General features: G+C 49.6%; 1 protein-coding gene across 9 annotated transcripts in view; it reads right to left on the reverse strand.

Annotated features, from left to right (window-relative positions):
• TMEM44 (transmembrane protein 44) overlaps positions 1–22,835 on the reverse strand; it is a 46,027-nt gene that overhangs the window by 6,500 nt on the left and 16,692 nt on the right. For 5 of the 9 annotated variants that reach the window (XM_034957927.3, XM_034957923.3, XM_034957926.3 and 2 more), the window contains exons 6-9: positions 22,063–22,254; positions 20,542–20,670; positions 15,913–16,017; positions 9,297–9,455 (exon numbers count right to left, since the gene is read on the reverse strand). In XM_034957927.3, the coding sequence (XP_034813818.1) occupies positions 9,297–9,455; positions 15,913–16,017; positions 20,542–20,670; positions 22,063–22,254 (585 nt within the window). The remainder of the gene's footprint in view (positions 1–9,296; positions 9,456–15,912; positions 16,018–20,541; positions 20,671–22,062; positions 22,255–22,835) is intronic. The other 4 variants (XM_055111000.2, XM_034957925.3, XM_034957929.3 and 1 more) reach the window with 1 other exon arrangement.

Below are 22,835 nucleotides of genomic sequence, written 5' to 3' on the forward strand. Positions count from 1 at the left end.
TCATCCACAAATATTTCAAAATGTATCTAATAGATAAGGACTTAAAAAAAAAACCTAAGCACAATGCCATTATTATACCTAACAAAATTAGTGATAATTCCTTAGCATTCATCTTTTAACACTATCCTGCTGAGGGAACATAAACTGAAAAAAAAAAAAAGATTAATTGGAAGGGATACAAATTAGTAAATCGATGGTTCCACACACTCTGGAAAAGACAGAAATGCCGATGATATAAAGGAGAGCTGAAAAAGTTAACTCAGCGAAAAAGTTTATTTAAAGCCAAGCAAACAAACAAGCAAATAAATAGGCTCGAGTCTCCCAGCCGTGTTGAAATGAAACCTTGAAACTTCCTTTACAAAGCTTAGATCTTCAGCGTTACGGGCAATCTAAAATTTAGGAAGAGCGCCCTCTAGTGGGAATAGTCAATATTTTTAAAGTTACTTTATAAACCGCTAATGATAGTGTGCCTAAGGAGTACAATTAACCCAAATCTTTGTAACTGAGGTCTCTCCTCAACCCCCCCAGCCTAAAAATAAATAAAATTATATAGTCTTTTCCCTGTTTCAAGAGCAAATGTGTTCATTATAGAACATTTTTCAAAAAACAAAGATCTACCAAAATTCTATCCTTAGAAGGCCTCTACAAAGATTAAATATGCCTCTGAAACATGTATGTATTATGTATAATATAATAAAAGCAAATGGCTTTTCTCCTTTAACATACAACGAGCATTTCCACTTGCCCTTAAAATCATCTTCAGAAACATGATTCTATCACCTCCTCAAACCACTGCATACGGCATTTTAATTTGCCTCATGTCTAAAAGCACATTTTTCCTTGCTTCTGAAATCTAGAAGCATCCTATAGCCTTTGTCTATATAGCATGTAGTAATGTTTCTTTAATTCTGGAAGAGTTTAGGATGTGTCTAAGTTACTGAGGAAACAGGGTCACTTTCTAGGCTTAAATTTTAGGCTGTGGAAGCTGGATGGGGCCTCAGAAACCATTTGTCCAACTCTTTACTCTTACCTTTGGGGAGAAGTGACATCTCCACCTTGGGGAGGTGAGATGGTGCTGGACTTGGGATGGATTGTAAAGTTTTAAGACTGGCCAGACATACACCAGCTTCAGTTCTCATTCTCTTTTTTTTTGAGATGGAGTCTCACTCTGTTGCCCAGGCTCGAGTACAATGGCGTGATCTCAGCTCACTGCAACCTCTGCCTCCCGGGTTCAGGTGATTCTCCTGCCTCAGCCTCCTGCGTAGCTGGGATTACAGGTGCGCGCCACCATGCCAGGCTCATTTTTTGTATTTTTAGTAGAGATGGGGTTTCACCATGTTGGTCAGGCTGGTCTCAAACTCCTGACCTTGTGATCTGCCCGCCTCAGCCTCCCAAAGTGCTGGGATTACAAGCGTGAGCCACCGCACCTGGCTGATGGTCTGTATTTCTTACCTGCTATATCTGACAGCCCTCCTCAGGATCATGAAAGGCTTCCTGGAGGAAGGGGGATTTAGACAGGACAGCGAAAGGTAGGAGAAGACAGATAGGCAGAGAAACCCAGAGAAGAGAAAGCTGGCTGGGTGCATGGGGAAGGACCTGCAAAGATGGCACAGATGGGGAGGTGTTCTGGAGCTCAGGCTTAGGAGCCTGGGCTTAAAAGTGTAAGCAGCAAGGCGCCCAGAAGGCCTCAAGCAGGGAAGCATCGGGCTGGGGTCGAGTGTTGGAAAATCCTGCTGTATTCCCTGCAGGACGGAAATGAAAGGAGGCAGAGCGCGCCTGCATCGCAATCAGGAGCTCCTGCCCCAGTCCAGGAGGAAGTAACGAGGCTCTTACCTGGATCTGGGGAGCTGGATTGGAAATGCCTCTAGAGACTAAGAGTACAGAAGTTTTCCAGAGTGGTTTCTGCGCAGACAGCAGCCTGCACTGCTGTGCTACCAAGATTCATTCACACATTTTGCTGGTGGTTTACTTTTCTGTTTTCCTGATGGAAGCTTTTCTGTGTGTAAGAAGTGACTCAGTGCTGGGTGCGGCGGCTCACACCTGTAATCCCAGCCCTTTGGGAGGCTGAGGCGGGCAGATCACCTGAGATCGGGAGTTCAAGACCAGCCTGACCAACATGGAGAAACCCCATCTCTACTAAAAATACAAAATTAGCCAGGCGTGGTGGCACATGCCCGTAATCTCAGCTACTCGGGAGGCTGAGGCAGGAAAATCACTTGAACCCGGGAGGTGGAGGTTGCGGAGGTTGCAAGACTCCGTCTCAAAAGCCCCTATGTGCATCTGACTCCTGGGTCAAGGTTCTTTCCCCTGCACAGCCCGTTTCCCTTTGGGGCCCAGTGAAGCATCTTTCTCATGCATACTTTTTTCCCAGAACGAATGATTTGGCTTTAAAAAGGGCAGACATCCAGGGGAATATGCCCTTATCTGCTGGTGCCAGAAAGTTTGGAGAGAGAACAAGCAGTTGGGTTATCAAGAGCCTTAGGCACAGAATTAACAGGAACACACGGGCCTGGGACTTGGCCCTCTTCAGACAGAGCAATCTGGCATTTAGCACTGTTCTCATGGCCCACACAGGTACACCCACACATGGGCATGCACACGCACACCCACACAGGACTGCACTGGCTCCAGGCACAGGCGCTCTTCACTATGCAGACTTTGTTCCAATGACAGAAACAGCCTCCTTGCAGAATTCCTATAAAGCTTATACCCCGTCTCTTGCAATGCTGGGAAGCACAGAAGGGAAAAATTGACTAGATGCTGTCTATAAATGTACTTTTGTCACAAAGGTGGACTGAACCTTTTCTTGAATCCCAGAGGCTAAAGAAAAAGAAAGAAAGAAAAGGAAGCCTTTAAAAGGTACAGGAGGCTGGGCACGGTGGCTCCCGCCTGTAATCCCAGCACCTTGGGAGGCTGAGGCGGGTGGATGACCTCAGGTCAGGAGTTCATGACCATCCTGGCCAACATGGTGAAACCCCATCTCTACTAAAAATACAAAAAATTAGCTGGGTGTGGTGGCAGGTGCCTGCAGTCCCAGCTACTAGGGAGGCTAAAGCAGGAGAATCGCTTGGACCTGGGAGGTGGAGGTTGCCCTGAGCCGAGATTGCGCCATTGCACTCAAACCTGGGTGACTCTGTCTCAAAAAAAAAAAAAAAAGAAAAAAAAATAAATTCAACCTATAGGAGCAGCGAACTTCGGGCCTTTCACAGCACACGTGTTTGGTCCCGTCCCTGCTGTCACACATACCCCTGACCCATTTAGGTAAAAACGACAGTGAAATGGGATATCCTCAGCAGTTTCAATGCTGGGGGAAGTCAAGCCTGCATTTATAATATAGGTTCTGGCTGTCCCAGAAAGTGAGGGGTCACTCCCATAAGTCCTGCTCTCTCTGGGCCTCTGTCACCTACATGTAGACCCCAGGCACGGGACTCTGAGCTCAGGAACCCTTATTCAACATCTGTTCATTGTGCCCTTCGGATGGCTTTGCCAGGAGTGAGGCTGACGTTGTACTGAATGGGTGGGCTAGTAAATGAATGAATGGATGGATCCGCTGTCTCCGTGGAGTATGCCGTCTGCTATGGAGATGTAGAGAAATCTGCACAGCCCAGGAAAAAGCCCTCTCTACACAGTTACTGGTCACACTGAGGCTCCCACATGACATGATTCGTCTGGTACCCTAACCAGTGCAGTCAAGTTCTCCCTCCACGCGAGCCCCACATGCCCACGGTCCTGTCTGTCTCAGCCATCTCCTGTTCTGACACTCCTTGAGAACAGAGTCAGAGCACAGCTGGAGTGAAAAGACACCTGGGCAGAGGGTCGGTTTTCTCGTCTGTAAAATGGGAATAATGGATAATAAACATGCTCCTGCACACCTCCCCGGGTACCAGTCTCTGCCAAGGCAGTGGAGTGCAGTGGTTAATAAGAGAGGCTTCAGAGCAGACAGAACTGGGTTCAAACCCCAGCCCTGCCACTTCTTCTTATCACCATTATTATGTTTTCTTAGGTAAGTGACTTAAACTTACCTAGTCCCAGTCTCCTGACTCAGGCTGTTAAGGCAAACGGTGCTGGGAAACAATAGCCCATACCGTGCCTAGCATAGTCACTGTTCGCAATGAGCACCGCTTTTCTTGTTAATGGATTTCAAACACTTTATGAACTGGAGTGCTGGGGGTACCACGGCGTGTTGAGGCACCACTCAATTCTCCACTTCCCCTAGCGTACTGCAAGAAGTATTCAAAACAGTCGGTCCATGCCCCAAGAACTTGGACATAAAACCACCACCGCATCCCAGAGTTAAGTTGCCAAATCAGAAAGGACCATAGATAAGGTAAACACGTCACCTTAAAGACACAGAGTGGCTCCCAGGCCCACAGGCCCTGACAGTGGGAGTCAGAGAGCGTTCACTCATCAACCCAAGGGATCAAACGGAAGCCGAGTTGGTGAGTAACAGACAGACAACGGGAGGTGGCTGAGGGAACCGCAGCCAGCCTTGGCAGCCAGGCCAGGGGCAGTCCAAGAGCAGAGACAGACGCCCTGGGTGGTCTGAGCCCAACGCCATGAAATATTTGAATTATGCAATTCTCTTGGGAGCAAAAGAAGTCACGAACCAGAGGAAGTGAGGACGTAAGGCCCTGACATCAATCTTATGCTCTGTCTCTCCAGGGTATGGTCTGGAAGAACAAGGCGGGGGACCAGACTCTCAACTGTGACTGGTTTACCAAGTGCCTGCCACCCTATGCGGTGGGCTGGGGCCAGTCTATTGGTCCCTCACGGATGTTTCCTTCAAAATCCCACCGGCAGAAAATGTGCGCTGTATGAGTGACCCAACAGCCAGGCGAAGTGTACTGACACTTCATCTGCTCCAAGACACCGCCTCGCCCACCTTAGGCCGCAGACGAACCAGGATCTTCAAGGAATATTGCTTCAAGCAAACAGGGGGGCGTGTCAGGCGGCCATTGGTTGGTAGGCTTGAGGGTTAATTTCAATTTTCTTCTTCACATTTTTTACACTTCGCAAACTTTCTTTTCATTTTCTTTTTCTTTTCTTTCTTTCTTTTTTTTTTTTTTTTTGAGACAGAGTCTCGTTCTATCGTCCAGGCTGGAGTGCGGTGGCTTAATCTTGACTCACTGCAACCTCCGCCTCCCAGGTTCAAGTGATTCTCCTGCCTCAGCCTCCTGAGTAGCTGGGATTACAGGCGCGTGCCACTGCGCCTGGCTAATTTTTGTTTCTTGGGTTATTTTTTTGAGATGCAGTTTTGCTCTTGGTGCCCAGGCTGGAGTGCAATGGCTCGATCTCGGCTCACTGCAACCTCCGCCTCCCGAGTTCAAGTGATTCTCCTATCTCAGCCTCCCGAGTAGCTGGGATTACAGGCATGCGCCACCATACCCGGCTAATTTTTGTATTTTTAGTTGAGATGGGGTTTGACCATGTTGCCCAGGCTGGTCTTGAACTCCTGACCTCAGGTAATCCACCCACCTCAGCCTCCCAAAGTGCTGGGATTACAGGTGTGAGCCACCAAGCCCAGCCCCTTTTCCAAATTTTCTACCAAAACATTTATTTTTGTTTTGTTTTGTTTTCAGACAGGGTCTCACTCTGATGCCCAGGCTGGAGTGCAGTGGCACAATCTTGGCTCACTGCAACCTCCGCCTTCCGGGCTCAAGCAATCCTCCCACCTTAGTCTCCCAAGTAGCTGGGACTATGGGCTTGTACCACTACGCCAAGCTAATTTTAAAAATTTTTATTTTCAGTAGAGACGGGGTTTGTATTTTTAGTAGAGACAGGGTTTCACCATGTTGTCCAGGCTGGTCTTGAACTCCTGAGCTCAGGCAATCCACCTGTCTCGGCCTGTCTCTGCCTCCTAAAGTGCTGGGATTACAGGCGTGAGCCACCATGCCCAGCCCAGAAACATTTATTGCTTTTAAGAACAGAAAATAGGCCGGGCACGGTGGCTCACGCCTGTAATCCCAGCACTTTGGGAGGCTGAGGTGGGCAGGTCACGAGGTCAGGAGATCGTGACCATCTTGGCCAACATGGTGAAACCTCATCTCTACTAAAATATTTAAAAAAATTAGCCGGGCATGGTGGTGCATGCCTATAGTCCCAGATACTCAGGAGGCTGAGGCAGGGGTATCGCTTGAACCTGGGAGGCGGAGGTTGCAGTGAGCCGAGACTGCGCCACGGCACTCCAGCCTGGTGACAGAGCAAGACTCTGTCTCAAAAAGAAAAAAAAGAAGAAGAAGAAGAAGAACAGAAAATATAGGTTACCAGAAGGACCAGGGGATCACACACCTGAAAAAAGATTTCTTGCTCATTTGTTGTAAGTCTATATTCAGTCTATATTTGAAACTTTACAATCCTGTTTGACCTGCTATTATCTATGTTTAGTTTGGTATTAAGCTATCTCTTTACAGGACCTCAGCGGCTTTGTCATTTGTATTATCTGTATGTTTTAGGGCATGAAGGAGGAAGACTGTGGTGGGAGGTGGGTGAGGGTTATGGGGAGGGAGGCTGCAGCGGCTGAACTTCTAAAAGTATATTCCTTTTGCGTGGGCAAAAGCGTTCATTTCCACTTGCTTAATTTAAGTATGTGACCCCGTCTTCTTGGAATTTACTTGTTTTTTTTTTTTTTTGAGGCGGAGTTTCACTCTCACCCAGGCTGGAGTGAAGTGGCGTGATCTCGGCTCACTGCAATCTCCGCCCCTCCGGGTTCAAACGATTCTCCTGCCCAGTAGTAGCTGGGATTACAGGCACCCGCCACCACGCCTGGCTAATTTTCTTTTTTTTTTTTTGAGATGGAGTTTCGCTCTTGCTGCCCAGGCTGGAGTGCAATGGCATGATCTCTGCTCACCGAAACCTCCACCTCCTGGGTTCAAGCAATTCTCCCACCTCAGCCTCCTGAGTAGCTGGGATTACAGGCATGCGCCACCACGCCTGGCTAATTTTGTATTTTTAGTAGAGACTGGGTTTCTCCATGTTGGTCAGGCTGGTCTCGAACTCCCGACCTCAGATGATCCGCCCACCTTGGCCTCCCAAAGTACTGGGATTACAGGTGTGAGCCACCCCGCCTGGCCATGCCAGGCTAATTTTTGTATTTTTAGTAGAGATGGGGTTTCGCCACGTTCGCCAGGCTGGTCTCAAACTTCTGACCTCAGGTGATCCACCCGCCTCTGCCTCCCAAAAAGTGCTGGGATTACAGGCATGAGCCACCGTGCCTGGCCGGAATTTACATATTTTTAACAATCGATTTCTAGAAAAGAGAGAGATAAGAGTAGAGAAAGAACAAAGACTGAAAAACAAGAAAACAGCCCAAATCAGCCATAAGGACAGATTTCTGAATTTTTCAAGTTCACCGTGCAGTCCTTACCTCAACTGAGGGTGGGCGGCAAGAGTCAACCTTGTTTCCACAGAACAAATGTTGCTTCTCCCTCCCCGTCGCCATCCCTGAGTCACCAACTTCACTGTCCCTGCTCACTGAATGCACTCTGCCATCATGCTCACTCCGGTCCCCTTTAGCCTTAGATCTCTGCCAAGACTGCTGGCTCCAGGCTGCCAGCCACGTGCCTTGGGTACCCTACAAATTCTGAGACCGGATCCAAGAACCACACAACACAGAATGATACAGGAATATGAACCCAAAGGATGCAGAGTCCCTAACTCAAACCCAGCCCTCAGGGGCCAGCTGTGCTCCAGGGTGCAGGGACAGAGAGATGCAAAGGCGACCCAGGCCGCTGTGGCTCCCGGGGCACACGGCCAGCAGTGGAAGTGGTGTCAGAAAGGTATGTGCTCTAGGCTGGGTGCGGTGGCTCACGCCTGTAATCCCAGCACTTTGGGAGGCCGAGGTGGGTGGATCACCTGAGGTCAGGAGTTCAAGACCAGCCTGGCCAACATGGTGAAACCTCATCTTTACTAAAAATACAAAAATTAGCCGGGTGTGGTGGCGGGCACCTGTAATCCTAGCTGCTGGGGAGGCTGAGGCACCAGAATCTCTTGAACCCGGGAGGCGGAGGTTGCAGTGAGCTGAGATCGCGTCACTGCACTCCAGCCTGGGTGACAGAGTGAGAACTCCTTCTCAAAAAAAAAAAAGAAGGAAAGAAAGGTACGTGCTCTGGGCACTCAGAGGAAGGAGCCGCTAGCCTCTGGGTCAGATTCTGACCTGTGGCGAAAGGGCCAGAGAAGAGTCCGTGGCCAGGCAGTGCTCCCGGTGAGGGGAGGGGGGCGTGTGAGGCCGGGCAGGCTGTGAAAGGCCTGGACTGCCACCCTGAGGAATCCAGACTTCATCCCAGTCAGTGGTTCTGAGTTTCAGATTTCAAGGGTCAGTTTAAGTTCAACCAATCTAGGGGACTTACAATGGCTAATTGATTATTTTGCCAAATAAGGCCAATTAAAACCCAAACCAAAAACTCAACACCAACTACTGCTTACTATTACCATTCTTTCCTAAAAGGGCATTTAACACCAAAACAGTTGGGAGGACACAAACTCAAAATGGAAGACAGTCCTCTCCCCGCACCAAAAGACAGCTGGCAATTGTCTACTGACATACAAGCGGCCGCTACATTGTCCTTGCGGTTCTCATTTTTCCACAGACAGATGGAAACCTCCTCGCTGAATGGGGCTGGGAACCACAGCGGTGGGACCAAGAGAGAGAACAGCTCAGACCTGAGAGTTACGCCTGTGTGTGATCCAAGCTGTGACGTGTGTTTTATTCACAGACATAAAAGCTCAAAATGAGGTAAAGTTTATACAGGTGTCAGCCGTGGTGCCCACGACAGGGCCCACTTGTGTATGGCCCCACTAATACAGCAGGATGTAGCTGGTGCTCCTCGGGGGAAGAAAAGCTCCCATGGGCAAATCAGTTTGAGAAGCACTGAGACTTTTTTTTTAGACGGAGTCTCGCTCTGTTGGCTAAGCTGGAGTGCAGTGGCATGATCTCGGCTCACTGCAATTTCCACCTCCCGGGTTCAAGTGATTCTCATGCCTCAGCCTCCCGAGTAGCTGGGATTACAGGTGCGAACCACCAAGCCTGGCTAATTTTTGTATTTTTAGTAGAGACAGGGTTTCTCCATGTTGGCCAGGCTGGTCTCAAACTCCTGACCTCAGGTGATCCACCTGCCTCAGCCTCCCCAAGTGCTGGAATTACAGGCGTGAGCCACCGCGCCTGGCTTCATTCATTATTTAGCAGGTATGAAGTTAACGTGGATAAGATGAGAACAGCTGTGCAAGTCCCAAGGAGCACCCAGCAAGTGTCGGCGAACGATGGCACCCACGCACCCGCCCAGCAGGCAACAGCCGTGTACCTCCAGGTCGGAGTTGATGGAGGAGACCTCAGAGGAGCTGCCGGAAGACACCCGGGCCCGGATGACCTGAACGGGAGGGTACGACGGGGGCTCCCGCAGGGACGCATCTCCGGCGCTCATCTGTCCGTCACCTGGCAGCCTGGTGGCACTGCAGCCTGCCTGCAAGGTGTGTGAGAAAGGGCAGGCAAGGACACGTAGTTTAGTTTTGATGGTTGAATTGTCAAAGCATTCACATACTTCAGTGTTCAATATGTACAAAAGGGTGTGCAGGGCAGCATCTACCTGTGCTCTCCTGTCCTGGCCATCCAGTTCTCCCCAGGGCAGCCAGTGCCCTGTGTCTTGTGTATCCCTCCAGATACTCTATACATATACAACCAAATGCATGTACACATATTTCCCCCGATTTCCAAAATGGTAGCACACACTCCATTCTCTTAAGCACCTTGCTTTTTTTCACCTAACACTATGCCTTAGAGATAGCTCTGTATCAGAAGATCTGGGAGGTTTTGGGTAGCATTTCAGGTGTTCCCAGTCTATTAACCCATCCCCTGCTAATGGGTGCTTAATGTGTTTCCAGTCTCTTGCTTTTGCAATCAATACTGACTGCAGTAAATTACACTGTACATCCAAGATTTCAGAGTAAAGGATAAATTCCTAGAGGCGGAATTGCTGGATTAGAGTATGTACATTTGAAATCTGTATAGCTTCTGCTAAAAACGCACCCCAGAGAGGCCTTCCTCATGCCCACCAGCAGGGGATGAAAGTGAGTTGGGATGAATTAGGAAGGTTTAAGGTAGAAAGAAACTTGTGAGATTTTCTATGTATCTATCTATGTATGTATCTATCTATGTATCTATCTATTTATGTATCTATCTATCTACCAATCTATCTATCTGTCTCAGACCAAAGCTTCCCCCCATGGGCTCATGGGGACTCCTCAGAGATCTACAAAGCTCCCCCAGCTGAACTTTTGAAGTCCTGCAGGATTCACATCATTCCACTGACACATGACGGGGCAGACAACCTGCTTTCTAGACCAGCATCTTCCACTAATTAACCATGTGATCTAATGTATTAGTTTGTTTTCATGCTGCTGACAAAGACATACCCAAGACTGGGAAGAAGAAGAGGTTTAATGGACTTACAGTTCCACATGGCTGGGGAGGCCTCACAATCATGGCAGAAGGCAAAGGAGGAGCAAGTCACGTCTTACATGGATGGCAGCAGGCAAAGAGAGAGCTTGTGTAGGGGAGCTCCTCTTTATAAAACCATCAGATCTCGTGAGATTAATTCACTGTCACGAGAACAGCACAGGAAAGACTCGACCCCATAATTCAATTACCTCCCACTGGGTCCCTCCCACAACACGTGGGAATTCACGATGAGATTTGCGTGGGGACACATCCAAACCACATCACCTAAGAAAGAAAGTTGTCCTCTCTGAGTCTCAGTTTCCTAATCTATAAAAGGGGATGATAATCCCTGCTTTGCCTCCAGTGAGGGGGTGTCATGGGGCTCAGATGTAAATGCCTGGGACACATGAGGAGAATGGCTATGAGTACTCGACCCAAATCCAGCGGGGCTTCAGCCCTTGATGGGTTAGGTGCACAAGCTCCTTTCAGAGTCAGGTGGACTGGCAGAGAAAATCCACAAGAGAAACAAAGGCAGCATTCTGGAAGCAGGAACACAGGTGAGGGGCCACCCTGCTTCCCAGCTGGGAAGGATGCTGAAACAGAAGGCTCTGGATGGGAGTGCGGAAGCAGATGCCTCCCAGGAACAACAATGACAAATTCTATAAATGCCCAAGGGCTGACCACACCTGCGTCAAAAGATAAAACAGAATTTTCAAACACTCCAAGCCGAGGATGCAGGATTTGATCCATATGGCCCCATGGGACCCCTCTGCCCCTCTGGAGGCTCAGCCTGAACCACAGTGCTGCTCCCCCTGCGTCTCCTGAAAAATCGCTCCTTAGGACCAGTGCTCAGGGGGGTTGCTGGGAAAACAAGGGAGCATCTCTGCAGCTCTCCTTACCCATTTCCAGATGGCCCTTCTAATGGGATATGTATCAGTGGACACGGCCAACAGGGTGCCTGTTTCCCCACAATCTTGCCCATTGGGACATTCACATTACAACAGTGTTTGAAACTGCTAACCGAGCAGGTACAAAGTGGCAGCACAGAGAGCATATTCTCTTCATAAAAGCCCAGGTCCCTGAATCGGGCAGGCTTAGTTTGAATCCTGTTTCTGTGATTTTTCTAACTGTGGGATCTTGGGCAAGTTACTTAATCTCTCTGTGCCTCAATTTAAAATAACATTATTAATTGTTAATAAAATAATAATAATAGATACAGGCCAGGCACGGTGGCTCACACCTGTAATCCCAGCACTTTGGGAGGCTGAGGCAGGCGGATCACTTGAGGTCAGGAGTTCGAGAACAGCCTGGACAACATGGCGAAACCCCTTCTCTACTAAAAATACACACACACAAAATAGCCAAGCATGGTGGCATATGCCCATAGTCTCAGTTATTTGGGAGGCTGAGGCATGAGAATCGAGAATCTCTTGAACACAGGAGGTGTGGGTCACAGTGAGCCGTGATTGTGCCACTGCACTCCAGCCTGGGCGACAGAGCGAGACTCTGTCTCAAAAAAAAAAAAAGGAAAGAATAAAAGAAAAAATAAAAATAAAACAAAATAGAAATAATAATAGTATCTCTCTGCTATGGTTTGGATGTGGTTTGTTTGGCCCCAGCGTGTCTCATGTTGAAATGTGATCCCAGTGTTGGAAGTGGGGCCTGGTGGGAGGTGTCTGGATCCTGGGGGAAGGGCCCTTCTGGTGAGTGAGCTCTCACTTTGTTCTGCAAGAACTGCTTGTTAGAAAGAGCCTGGCACCCCTTCCTCTCTCTCCTGCCATGTGAAGCCTGCTTGCCTTTGCCTTCCCCCATGAGTGGAGGCAGCCTGAGGCCTCACCAGTGCAGATGCTGGCGCCACATAAACATGCAGAACCACGAGCCACATAAACCTCTATTCTTTCAAAATTACCCAGCCTCAGGTGTTCCTTTATGGCAATGCAAAACACACTAGGATCCTTCCTCATACAGTTGTTGGGCTCATTTTTATTAACACTTACATGGTAAATAGTATTATTTTATTAATAATAAATCGCCATTTATCAAGTGTTTACTTGGTGTCATTATGCCAAGTACAAGGCTGTACAGCATAGAGGTCAGTGGCACAAACTCGGGTAGAGACAGGTCTGAATCCGGTTCTATCACTGACAAACTGTGTGACCTTGAGCAGGTCACTTAACTGCTCCAACCCCCAGTTTCCTTATCTGTAAAATGAGTATAATACTCAGGAGTCGGCTGTGGGGGCAAGTTAATGTGTGTAAAGCACTTAGACCAGTACTCTGGCCCATAAGTACCACGTAAGTGTTGGCTGCCGTTGTTTACTCAGAGCCTGGCAAGTCCCTAACCCTCAGTAGACAGGCTGTGATGGGAGGGGTGCCCCTAGTGCTGAGGGAGGCACCTGCCAGCCCAGCTGGACAGTGGGGCTCGGGGCTCCCTCTAGCCCTCTGATGGACACAGAAGGAAAAAACTGGGTGGAAGCTCAAAGATGCACTTGTGGGCTTCAGTGGGAGGGAATGAAGGTGGAACACACTCTTCTTTCATGGAGTCTGTTCCCCAACAAGAATCCCTTCGACACTGAGCTACTGGAGGGGTTAAAGTGAATACAACTTTTACACATTCTCCTTCAGAAGTCCCATGATGTAGAACTTCCCAGTGCAAAGCTTTGGCCAGATGCTGCAGGAACTCCCGTGCCTTCCCAAGGGTTCCCCACACACCCTGCCTCCTCCCTCCCTTCGGAAGGATGGTTTAATGGCTGAAGCGGGCTCTTAGCTACAAAGGCATGCTCTGAATCTCTCTGAACTTCACTTAGGTCATACACAAGGTTCTGTGCACCCAGTATACAAGGAGCAACAACAGCAAAGAGCAAAACCTCTCTCTCAGCCGAGTCTCTCCGGGCACCGGTGTGTCTGGGCAGCCTGGCAGGGGCCCTCACCACTGGACCATATATTCAAAACACACCTTTACTGAGAGCCCAGGACTGCAAGGTTATAGGCACCAGGAGTCAACGAGACAGGAGATAAAGTTTACATCTCAGCAGGACACAGACAAACCAAAGTAAAAGATCGTGATAAGTGCTTTGCAGAGAATTTCAATAGGTAATAAAATAGAGTAGAAGGACAGAGGGGTCCTGCTTCGGACTGGGTGGTTAGGGAAGAGCTCTGGAGAAGAAGACATTTACATTGAAGCTGGAAAGACAAGAAAGAGGCAGCTGTGAAAAATCAGGAGGGAGAGCATTCTGGGCAGAGGAATGGAGAGAAACTCTGTGCAGCTAGACAGGAGTGAACAGGAGACGAGAGACGGGGTCTCGCTATGTGGTCCAGGCTGGTCTCGAACTCCTGGCCTCAAGCGATACTCCTACCTCAGGTTCCCAAAGTATTAGGATTACAGGTGTGGGCCACCAAGAGCTCTGGCCCAGAGGAGTGTTTTAAACAAAGGAGGAACAAGATGTCATTTACATTTGTGAATGATCCTTCTGGCTGCTCGTTAGAGATGGGCAGGGCAGGACCACAGAAGAAGTGAAGAGGATGACAGCCAGGAGGCTGCTGGACTCAAGACCTAGTTTAAATAAGGAAGCATTTACAGGACTCTCAAAAGGAATGGATGGGCATGGGGGTGTGGCCAGGGAAAGAGAGGAATTTTGGGCTCGAACCACTGCAAAGACAGTGCGTCATTTACTAAGATGAGGAAGATGGGGAGAGGAGCCGGTCTGGGCATGGAAATCCAGAATTCTGTGTTGGACGAGGTAAGCGTGAGATGCCATATGGTGACAGCTGAATGGGCAGCTGGGCAGCCGAGATGGGAACTGAGGGGAGGGGAAAGGACGGAGACACGAATGGGGGAAGTCAGCAAGAACTGGTGTGCAGAGCGAGGGGACTGTGGGACTGCAGGGCCCACCAGGAGCAGGGAGCCTGCCTGGGACAGGGCGTTGGACTCCCTCTCTACAGTCAAGCTTACCCAGAGGAGCCAGCAGAGGCCGAGGGGAAAGAAGAGCCTGTGAGGGTGGCAGGAAACACAGAAGAGTGGGGGCCACAGACGCCAGGAGCAGCTGGCAGCCGAGTGCGTGGACTCTCAGAATGGAATGATGGTGGATTTGGCAGCTTGGAGGTCATCGGTGACCTCGACAAGACAGTCTTGGTGGAATAGTGGGACATGGGGTGAACTTCTCGTCACCTCTTTCCCAATTCTCTTCCTCCTGAGGACCCCTCGTGTAGGCCAGAACTCAGGGGGTCACCCGGAGCCCTCCGTCCCTCACCCGCACCTCCTCACCCCTCCAGCGCTCCACTTCCCAACTCGCTCAACTCTGTCTCTGCTTCTCCGTCTGCTCCAACCTCAGTTTAGGCCACACTTCCTTTTCCTCGGGCTTCCAACTGGCCCTGACTGACTGCTCGGCTGCTCCTCTCCTCTCCCCCAGGCCACCCGCAACAACTTCCCCAGAAGGCTCTAAAATGCACATCTGACCCTGAGTCTCCAGTACTCAAGCCTCCCGACTCCCATCACTCTCAAGATGATAGACACGGCCGGACGCAGTGGCTCACACCTGTAGTCCCAGCACTTTGGGAGGCCGAGGCCAGCAGATCACGAGGTCAAGAGATCGAGACCAGCCTGGCTAACATGGTGAAACCCCGTCTCTAGTAAAAATACAAAAATTAGCTGGGCGTGGTGGCAGGCTCCTGTAGTCCCAGTTTCTCTGGAGGCTGAGGTAGGAGAGTCACTTGAACCCGGGGGGCTGCAGTGAGCTGAGATCATGCCACTGTACTCCAGCCTGGGCAACAGAGTGTCTCAAAAAAAAAAAAAAAAGAGAAAAAGATGATAGACTCCGTGTCTAAACGACCCGACCCCTGCCTCCTCCAGCCCTTTCATCTCCCCTCACTCCTAAAGGGTACCAGCATATACCACCCCGAAATACGCCTCTTTAGCATATGGATTCCTTAGATCTAAAGGTCTTTGAAAACCAGCAGAAGCAGAAGCTATTAACCTCCCCTAACTGCCTGAAAAGAGAGTATACATTTTCCCTTTCATAAAGGAAATTTCCATTTGTAAAGATATTTCTGCACCAGGAAGAGAGCTACTTCCACCCGAGAGACTCTCACCTGCATAGCAAGAAAACCCTTATTTCCCACACAGGTCCTCCCTCACCTTGCCTCCCACCCCAGAACCCCAAACCTCTTTTTCTTGACTTAGCCTAATATGGTATATACGCCTCCATCATCTGGCCACCTCCTTGAGCCACATTTTCCTTTGTACATTTAAAGCTGTTTTTTCTTGTTACTCCGTGTTTCATCAGAGGGGACAGGGAAAATATTTTTCTCTCCAACACTCCCCCATATCTGCCCCTCCACTGCAGCCTTGGACAGCTCCTTCTTTTTTACCTGCTTCTCTTGTTTTCTCCTGCTCATCCCTCAGCTAAAGCATCACCTCCTCCAGGAAGCCTTCCATGACTGCTTCCCATCCTCTCAGACACCTGGCCATGACTCATGGCCACTCACCTGCTGCACAGGCTCGATGGTCAGCTCCATGTAGCGACTGATTGCTGTCATTGTCCTCAGTGACTTGCAGTGTGACAGTGTGGTGAGAGGCACCCAATCCAAATTCTTGCAAGTAGAAGCAGGGAGACAGAAAGGGGAATTCTCAAAGTCAGGAGGCATTTTCTAAAAACAAGGTCACATTTTATTCAAAAGGACCCCCGTGGTATTTTCTCTCTCTCTTTTTTTTAACGGCACGTCTCACTTTCTGCTTCCTATAAGATGTGTCTTATCTTTCTCTTTGAAGTCACAGTCATTTAGTGTTTCCCAAATTTTGCAGCACAGCAGAGTCAGCTAGGAATCTTTTTTATTTTATTTTATATTTTGTAGAGACCAGTTTCACTGTACTGCCCAGGTTGGTCTCAAAGTCCTGGGCTCAAGTGATCCACGAGTGATCCTCCCACCTCAGCCTCCCAAAGTGCTGGGATGACAGGCGTGAGCCACCACACCCAGCCTATTCTGCTTTTTAAGATCCCCAGCTGAGCAGCGATCTGGAGTGAAGCTGTGATCGAGGCACTGCATTCCAGCCTAGGGGACAGAGTGAGACCCTGTCGTACAAACAAAACAAAACAAGGAATGCCTACTTCCCACTTCTAGACATTCTGATTTCATGGGTATGAGATGTCACCGGGAAGTGGATCGTTTAAACGTGCCCCAGATGATTCTAACGTGCGGCCAGGTTTGCGAACCACTGCAACAGGTGCCCAATAAGTGCTTTTGCAAAGCTGTGGTTCTCTAACCCTGGTGCACATCAGAAGCACCCTGTGGGTTTTGCTAAAATACAGACTGCGGCCGGGCGCGGTGGCTCACGCCTGTAATCCCAGCACCTTGGGAGGCCGAGGCAGGCCGATCACCTGAGGTTAGGAGTGCGAGACCAGCCTGGTCAACATAGTGAAACCCTGTCTCTACTAAAAATACAAAAATTGGCTGGGCAAGGTGGCGTGTGTCTGTAATCCTAGCTACGTGGGAGGCTGAGGCAGGAGAATCGCTTGAACCTAGGAGGCGGAGGTTGCAGCAAGCTGAGATCATGCCACTGCAATCCAGCCTGGACAACAGTGAGACTCCGTCTCAAAAATAAATAAATAAAATACAGATTGCTGGACCACACCCTCAGTTTCAGATTTGGGAGATCTGGGTGGAGCCCCCAAACCTGCATTTCTCACAGTTTCCCAGGTAATCCTGGTCTAGGGCCCACACTTTGAGAACCACTGCTCTGAAGAACTGCTAGAGACTCCAGAGGCTTCTACTTCTCTCTTCAGAATTCCCAGACACACAGGGCTCTGTTAATATTTTGGCCCCCTTTTGGAATATAATTTCCTAACAGTTGCTAGAAAGACATGAAAATAACTTCCCACTAGGGCCTCATGGGAACGTGGCTCTTTGGTCTGGGCACCTATATAAAAAATGCTTTCCTCTGCGTCACATACACCACGATCTTCTATTTCACAGACTCAGTCGGATCACATTGTTAAGCCACTTGGAGAACATTCGGAGGCAGTTTTTGTTTTTGTCGGTCCAAATGCACTCCCCATCACTTCCTCCATCCTGGCCACGGAGGAAGTTACTCACAGCCTCACACCCACTCTCTGTGAGAGGAGTCTAAGGTAGTGAAGAGCCCAGGTAGTAGATGAGAATTTTTTCCAAAAAAAAAAAAAAATTGAAATCTTAGAAAAGAGGGAGCCATTTTATATTCAAGTCCTTTTTTTTGAGACGGAGTCTCGCTCTGTCGCGCAGGCTGGAGTGCAGTGGCGGGATCTCGACTCACTGCAAGCTCCGCCTTCTGGGTTCACACCATTCTCCTGCCTCAGCCTCCCGAGTAGCTGGGACTACAGGTACCCGCCACCGTGCCCAGCTAATTTTTTGTATTTTTAGTAGAGACGGGGTTTCACCGTGGTCTCGATCTCCTGACCTCGTGATCCGCCCGCCTCTGCCTCCCAAAGTGCTGGGATTACAGGCCTGAACCACTGCGCCCAGCCTATATTCAAGTCCTTACAAGCTTTCTTTGAGTTACTTTCTCAATTATTTGGAACCAAAAATTTTTGATGAAGACAAATGGCCTCAATTAGAGTAAGTTCTGGCTACTTGTAGAGGTCATCTGTTTAAATCAATAAAAGGAGACGCATTAACTTTAGCCGGTGGCATGACATAATTGTAAAGGTTTGATATTACTGTAAACAACACTTATTTTTTATTTATTTTTATTTATTTATTTATTTTCTTGAGACAGATTTTCACTTTATTGCCCAGGCTGGAGTACAGTGGCACGATCCCGGCTCACTGCAACCTCCGCCTTCTGGGTTCAAGTGATTCTCATGTCTCAGCCTCCTGAGTAGCTGGGATTACAGGCGCCCGCCACCACGCCCAGCTGATTTTTGTATTTTTAGTAGAGACGGAGTTTCACCACGTTGCCCAGGCTGGTCTCTAACTCCTGAGCTCAGGCAATCTGCCCGTCTCGGCCTCCCAAAGTGCTGGCATTACAGGCATGAGCCACCGTGCCTGGCTTAATGAACACTTTTAAAAAAAAGGTTTTTTTTGAGACGGAGTTTTGCTCTTGTTGCCTAGGCTGGAGTGCAATGGCGCGATTTCGGCTTACTGCAACCTCCGCCTCCCAGGTTCAAGCAATTCTCCTGCCTCAGCCTCCTGAGTAGCTGGAATTACAGGTGCGTGCCACCACACCCAGCTAATTTTTGTATTTTTAGTAGAGACAGGATTTTCACCACGTTGGTCAGGCTGGTCTTGAACTCCTGACCTCGTGATGCACCCACGTCGGCCTCCCAAAGTGTTGGGATTACAGGCGTGAGCCACTGCACATGACCTCCTAAACAACACTTAAAGATCAGATTTCTAGCATAAAAAAACGGAATAGGCCGGGCCCGGTGGCTCACACCTGTAATCCCAGCACTTTGGGAGGCCGAGGTGGGCGGATCATCTGAGGTTGGGAGTTTGAGACCAGCCTGACCAACATGGAGAAACCCAGTCTCTACTAAAAATACAAAATTAGCCGGGCGTGGTGGTGCACGCCTGTAATCCCAGCTACTTGGGAGGCTGAGGCAGGAGAATCGCTTGAACCCGGGAGGCAGAGGTTGTGGTGAGCCAAGATCGTGCCACGGCACTCCAGCCTCGGCAACAAAAGCAAAACTCCGTCTCAAAAAAACAAAATAAAACGAAACAAAACAAAAAACCAAAAAGAACACAAGGAATAGAGTAAGTAGTTACACTGCAGTGACCACAAACAGCAAATGGGTCCTTGTGGCTTGAGAGGACTTTCTAGAGGCAGCATCACAAGCCGATTCCCAAAGGCTGGATCACGTAGCTGGGCATGATGACAGGCTCTGGAGCACTGTGTTAGGTGGTGGTAATGATGTGGATATTAAAGATGCATGTGAAAGTGGGAATACAGTTTTTGAAGAAATATGAGTGAAAATCACATAATTTACTTATGTTTTTGAGATGGGGTCTCACTCTGTAGCTCAGGTTGTAGTGCGGTGGCGCCATCTTGGCTCACTGCAACCTCTGCCTCCAGGGTCAACAGATCCTCCTGCCTCAGCCTCCTAAGTTGCTGGGACTACAGGCACACGCCACCATACCCGGCCAATTTTTTTTTGTATTTTTGGTACAGACGGGGTTTCATCCTGTTGCCCAGGCTAGTCTTGAGCTCCTGAGCTCAAGCAATCCGCCTGCCTTGGCCACCCAAAGTGCTGGGATTACAGGCATGAGCCACTGCACCCGGCCAAAAATCACATTATTTAAAAATGAATATATTAAGGTATGTAGCATGTGAACTTAACTACCAGTAAGTAAATTATTCAAAAGCTTCAAGTGGGCATTTGACTATTCCATCTACATTGCTAAAAATATAAGTCATTAAGTGACCAAAAAACTTCAAAACATTTGTATAACTGGGAAACCGGAGGATCCTATGGCATTCAGGCTTCCCTTAGCTTTGAACATAAACAGTAGCTTTTTAAAGTGACCAACTGGGCTACGCACCACGGCTCATGCCTGTAATCCCAGCACTTTGGGAGGCCAAAGTGGGCAGATCACCTGAGGTCAGGAGTTCGAGACCAGCCTGGCCAACATGGTGAAACACCATCTGTCTCTACTAAAAATACAAAAAATTAGCCGGGCGTGGTGGCATGTGCCTGTAATCCCAGCTACTTGGGTGGCTGAGGCAGGAGAATTACTTGAATCTGGGAGGCGGAGGTTGCAGTGAGCTGAGATTGTGCTACTGCACTCCAGCCTGGGCAATAGAGCAAGACTCCATCTCAATCAATCAACAGATTAAAAAAAATAAAAATAAAGTGACCAACTGGGCAAGCAGGGAGGGACTTCTGGAATTCCCAAGCCCTGGCCCTCATGGAGGCTCAATGCCCTGTCCACTCCATGCCAGTAAACAGGAAGGGCCCGTTACATGTCATGTGTTAGGTTTGGCCACTATTCCCTCAGCGAGACAGGACAGCTGTCTGAGTCGCCTGCAGAGAACACTCGGCAGGCAGCTTTCACACGTCCGTCCGCAGTATCCTGCTGTTTCTCAAGATACTGTTGCTGGGACCAGAGTTTTCCAGCCAGAGAGACCTTGTCCTCGTTCCTCACCTCCTGGTTTTCTTCCTCTTTCTCTGCACAGGTCAAAAGGGCTTGGGTGTCAGGGATCTCTCTGGCTTCCTTGGCAAATCCTAAGGCCTGTCTCATCTTGCTCTTCATCACACACGAAAGGAAAATAATCTGAGATGGTGTAAGTTAAGGTAGGAAGCAGAATATTCCAGCTGCCTAGCGTGGCCCTTCACCCCTCCACACCATGCTGCCACCCCCCTCCCCACTCACCTACTCTCCTCCGTCCCCTGTATTATCCTGCCTGGGACAGAGAGGAGCTTATCTGAAGACAGGGCTAGGGTGGATGTTCCTGTCCTCACGAGGGCCCAGCATCCAATGTGACCCTGTCCCTAACAAGGACATGGTAAATATTAGCAAAACTAAAGCATTTTGGAAAACGTCTTTCTTGACAGGCCTGGCTTACAGTGACAATACATGCAGTGGGTTGAATAGTGTCCCTCAAAATTCAGATCCACCTCTGAATGTGACCCCCTTTTTATTTTTTGAGACAGAGTCTCGCTCTGTCACCCAGGCTGGAGTGCGGTGGTATGATCTTAGCTCACTGCAACCCCTGCCTCCCCGGTTCAAGCGATTCTCTCGCCTCAGCCTCCCAAGTAGCTGGGATTACGGGAACCTGCCATCACGCTCGGGTAATTTTCAGTAGAGACCGGGTTTCACCATGTTGGCCAGGCTGGTCTCAAACTCCTGATCTCAGGTGATCCTCCCATCTTGGCCTCCCAAAGTGCTGGGATTACAGGCGTGAGCCACCGTGCCCGGCCCAGACTGTGACCTTATTTGGAAGTAGGGTCCTTGCTGATACAATTAGACAATGAAGTCATAGTGGATTGGACTGGGCCCTAACTCCAACAGCTGGGGTCCCTATAAGAAAAGGAGACACACGAAGATACACAAAGGGAAGAAGGCCACATGAAGGGCAAGGCAGAAATGTAAACGACACTGCCATGCGTCAAGGGACACCAGGAGCCACTAGCAGCTCCTGCAGCTCCACTGGCAGCTGGAAGAGGCAAGCGAAGATTCCCCTCTTAGCGCCTGCAGACGGCGTGGCCCTGCCTTGCCTTCACACACACCCCACCACCAACACGCCACAGCCATTAACCAGTCAGCATCTAAAAATACAAACATTTTTAGTCTCCACTAAAAATAACAAAAATTAGCCAGACGTGTTGGCATGCACCTGTAGTCCCAGCTACTCAGGAGGCTGAGGCAGAAGAATTGCTTGAAATTGGGAGGTGAAGGTTGCAGTGAGCCAAGATCACGCCACTGCACTCCAGCCTGGGCAACACAGCGAGACTCCATCTCAAAACAAACAAACAAAAAAAGGAAACATAAAACTACAAATAATTGCATTTGTGTTTGCCTGCCCCAAGCTTCAAACCACTCCCTGACTGCTGGGAGAGTTCCATCTAGCAAGAGAAAAGAAGGGTGGGGCAGGGGCAGTGAGAGGACGAGATACAGGCCTCCTCTGGCTGCAAGCAGGGAGCTCCCCGGGCCTGGGGTGGATACAGCGAGGTCCAGCGCCGCACGGCCGAGGGAGGTCAGGAACCAGGGCGTGGCCCGCAGCAGGTACTCAGGCTGCCGGTCGTGGGCCACAATGGCCGAGGCATAGAGGAGGCCAGCCAGGGCCGTCAGGAGCCGGGTCCACAGGTGGATGGAGGGAAATGTCTTCCCCCGGCACTGGGCAGAGAGAGGGAGGGGCTGGGCGGGAGAAGCAGCAGATCACAAGACCCAGGGCCCTCAGTGGCACAGCAGGTTGCGGGGCAAGCCCTCTGCCTGCAGCCAGTCCCCCAGGGCAATGCTTCTGTTAGATTTCCAGCTTTTGCTCGAGTTGCTTCTTCCGCCTGTCAAACTCCTACTCATACCTCAGAACCTGGCTTCAACTGAACTCTGGGAAACCTCCCCTTACCAACTCCACCCTAAGGCGAGCAAGCAACTCCCTTTTCTGGGCCCTAACACATCCCTCCAGGAGTACCTTTGATTGATCATGACTCAGCTCTTTACACAGTCAGAGGGGGCTCCTGAGGGCTGGGCAGGGGTCCTCACCACCTCAGTGCCCAGCACCTGATGCTGGGCAGCAGCTCGCCAATGTCCGCTGGGAGAACATGAGGGAGACTGGGATGGTTTGGACATTTGTCCCCCCAGACCTCACGTTGAGTCGTAATCCCCAGTGTCGGAGGTGGGGCCTGGGGGGAGGTGGTTGGATCATGGGGTGGATTTCTCATGAATGGTTTGGCACCACCCCCTGGGTGCTGTCCTCGTGATAGTGAGTGAGTTCTCCT

The sequence above is a fragment of the Pan paniscus genome, chromosome 2, assembly GCF_029289425.2.
Source record: "Pan paniscus chromosome 2, NHGRI_mPanPan1-v2.0_pri, whole genome shotgun sequence".
Taxonomy (NCBI): domain Eukaryota; kingdom Metazoa; phylum Chordata; class Mammalia; order Primates; family Hominidae; genus Pan; species Pan paniscus.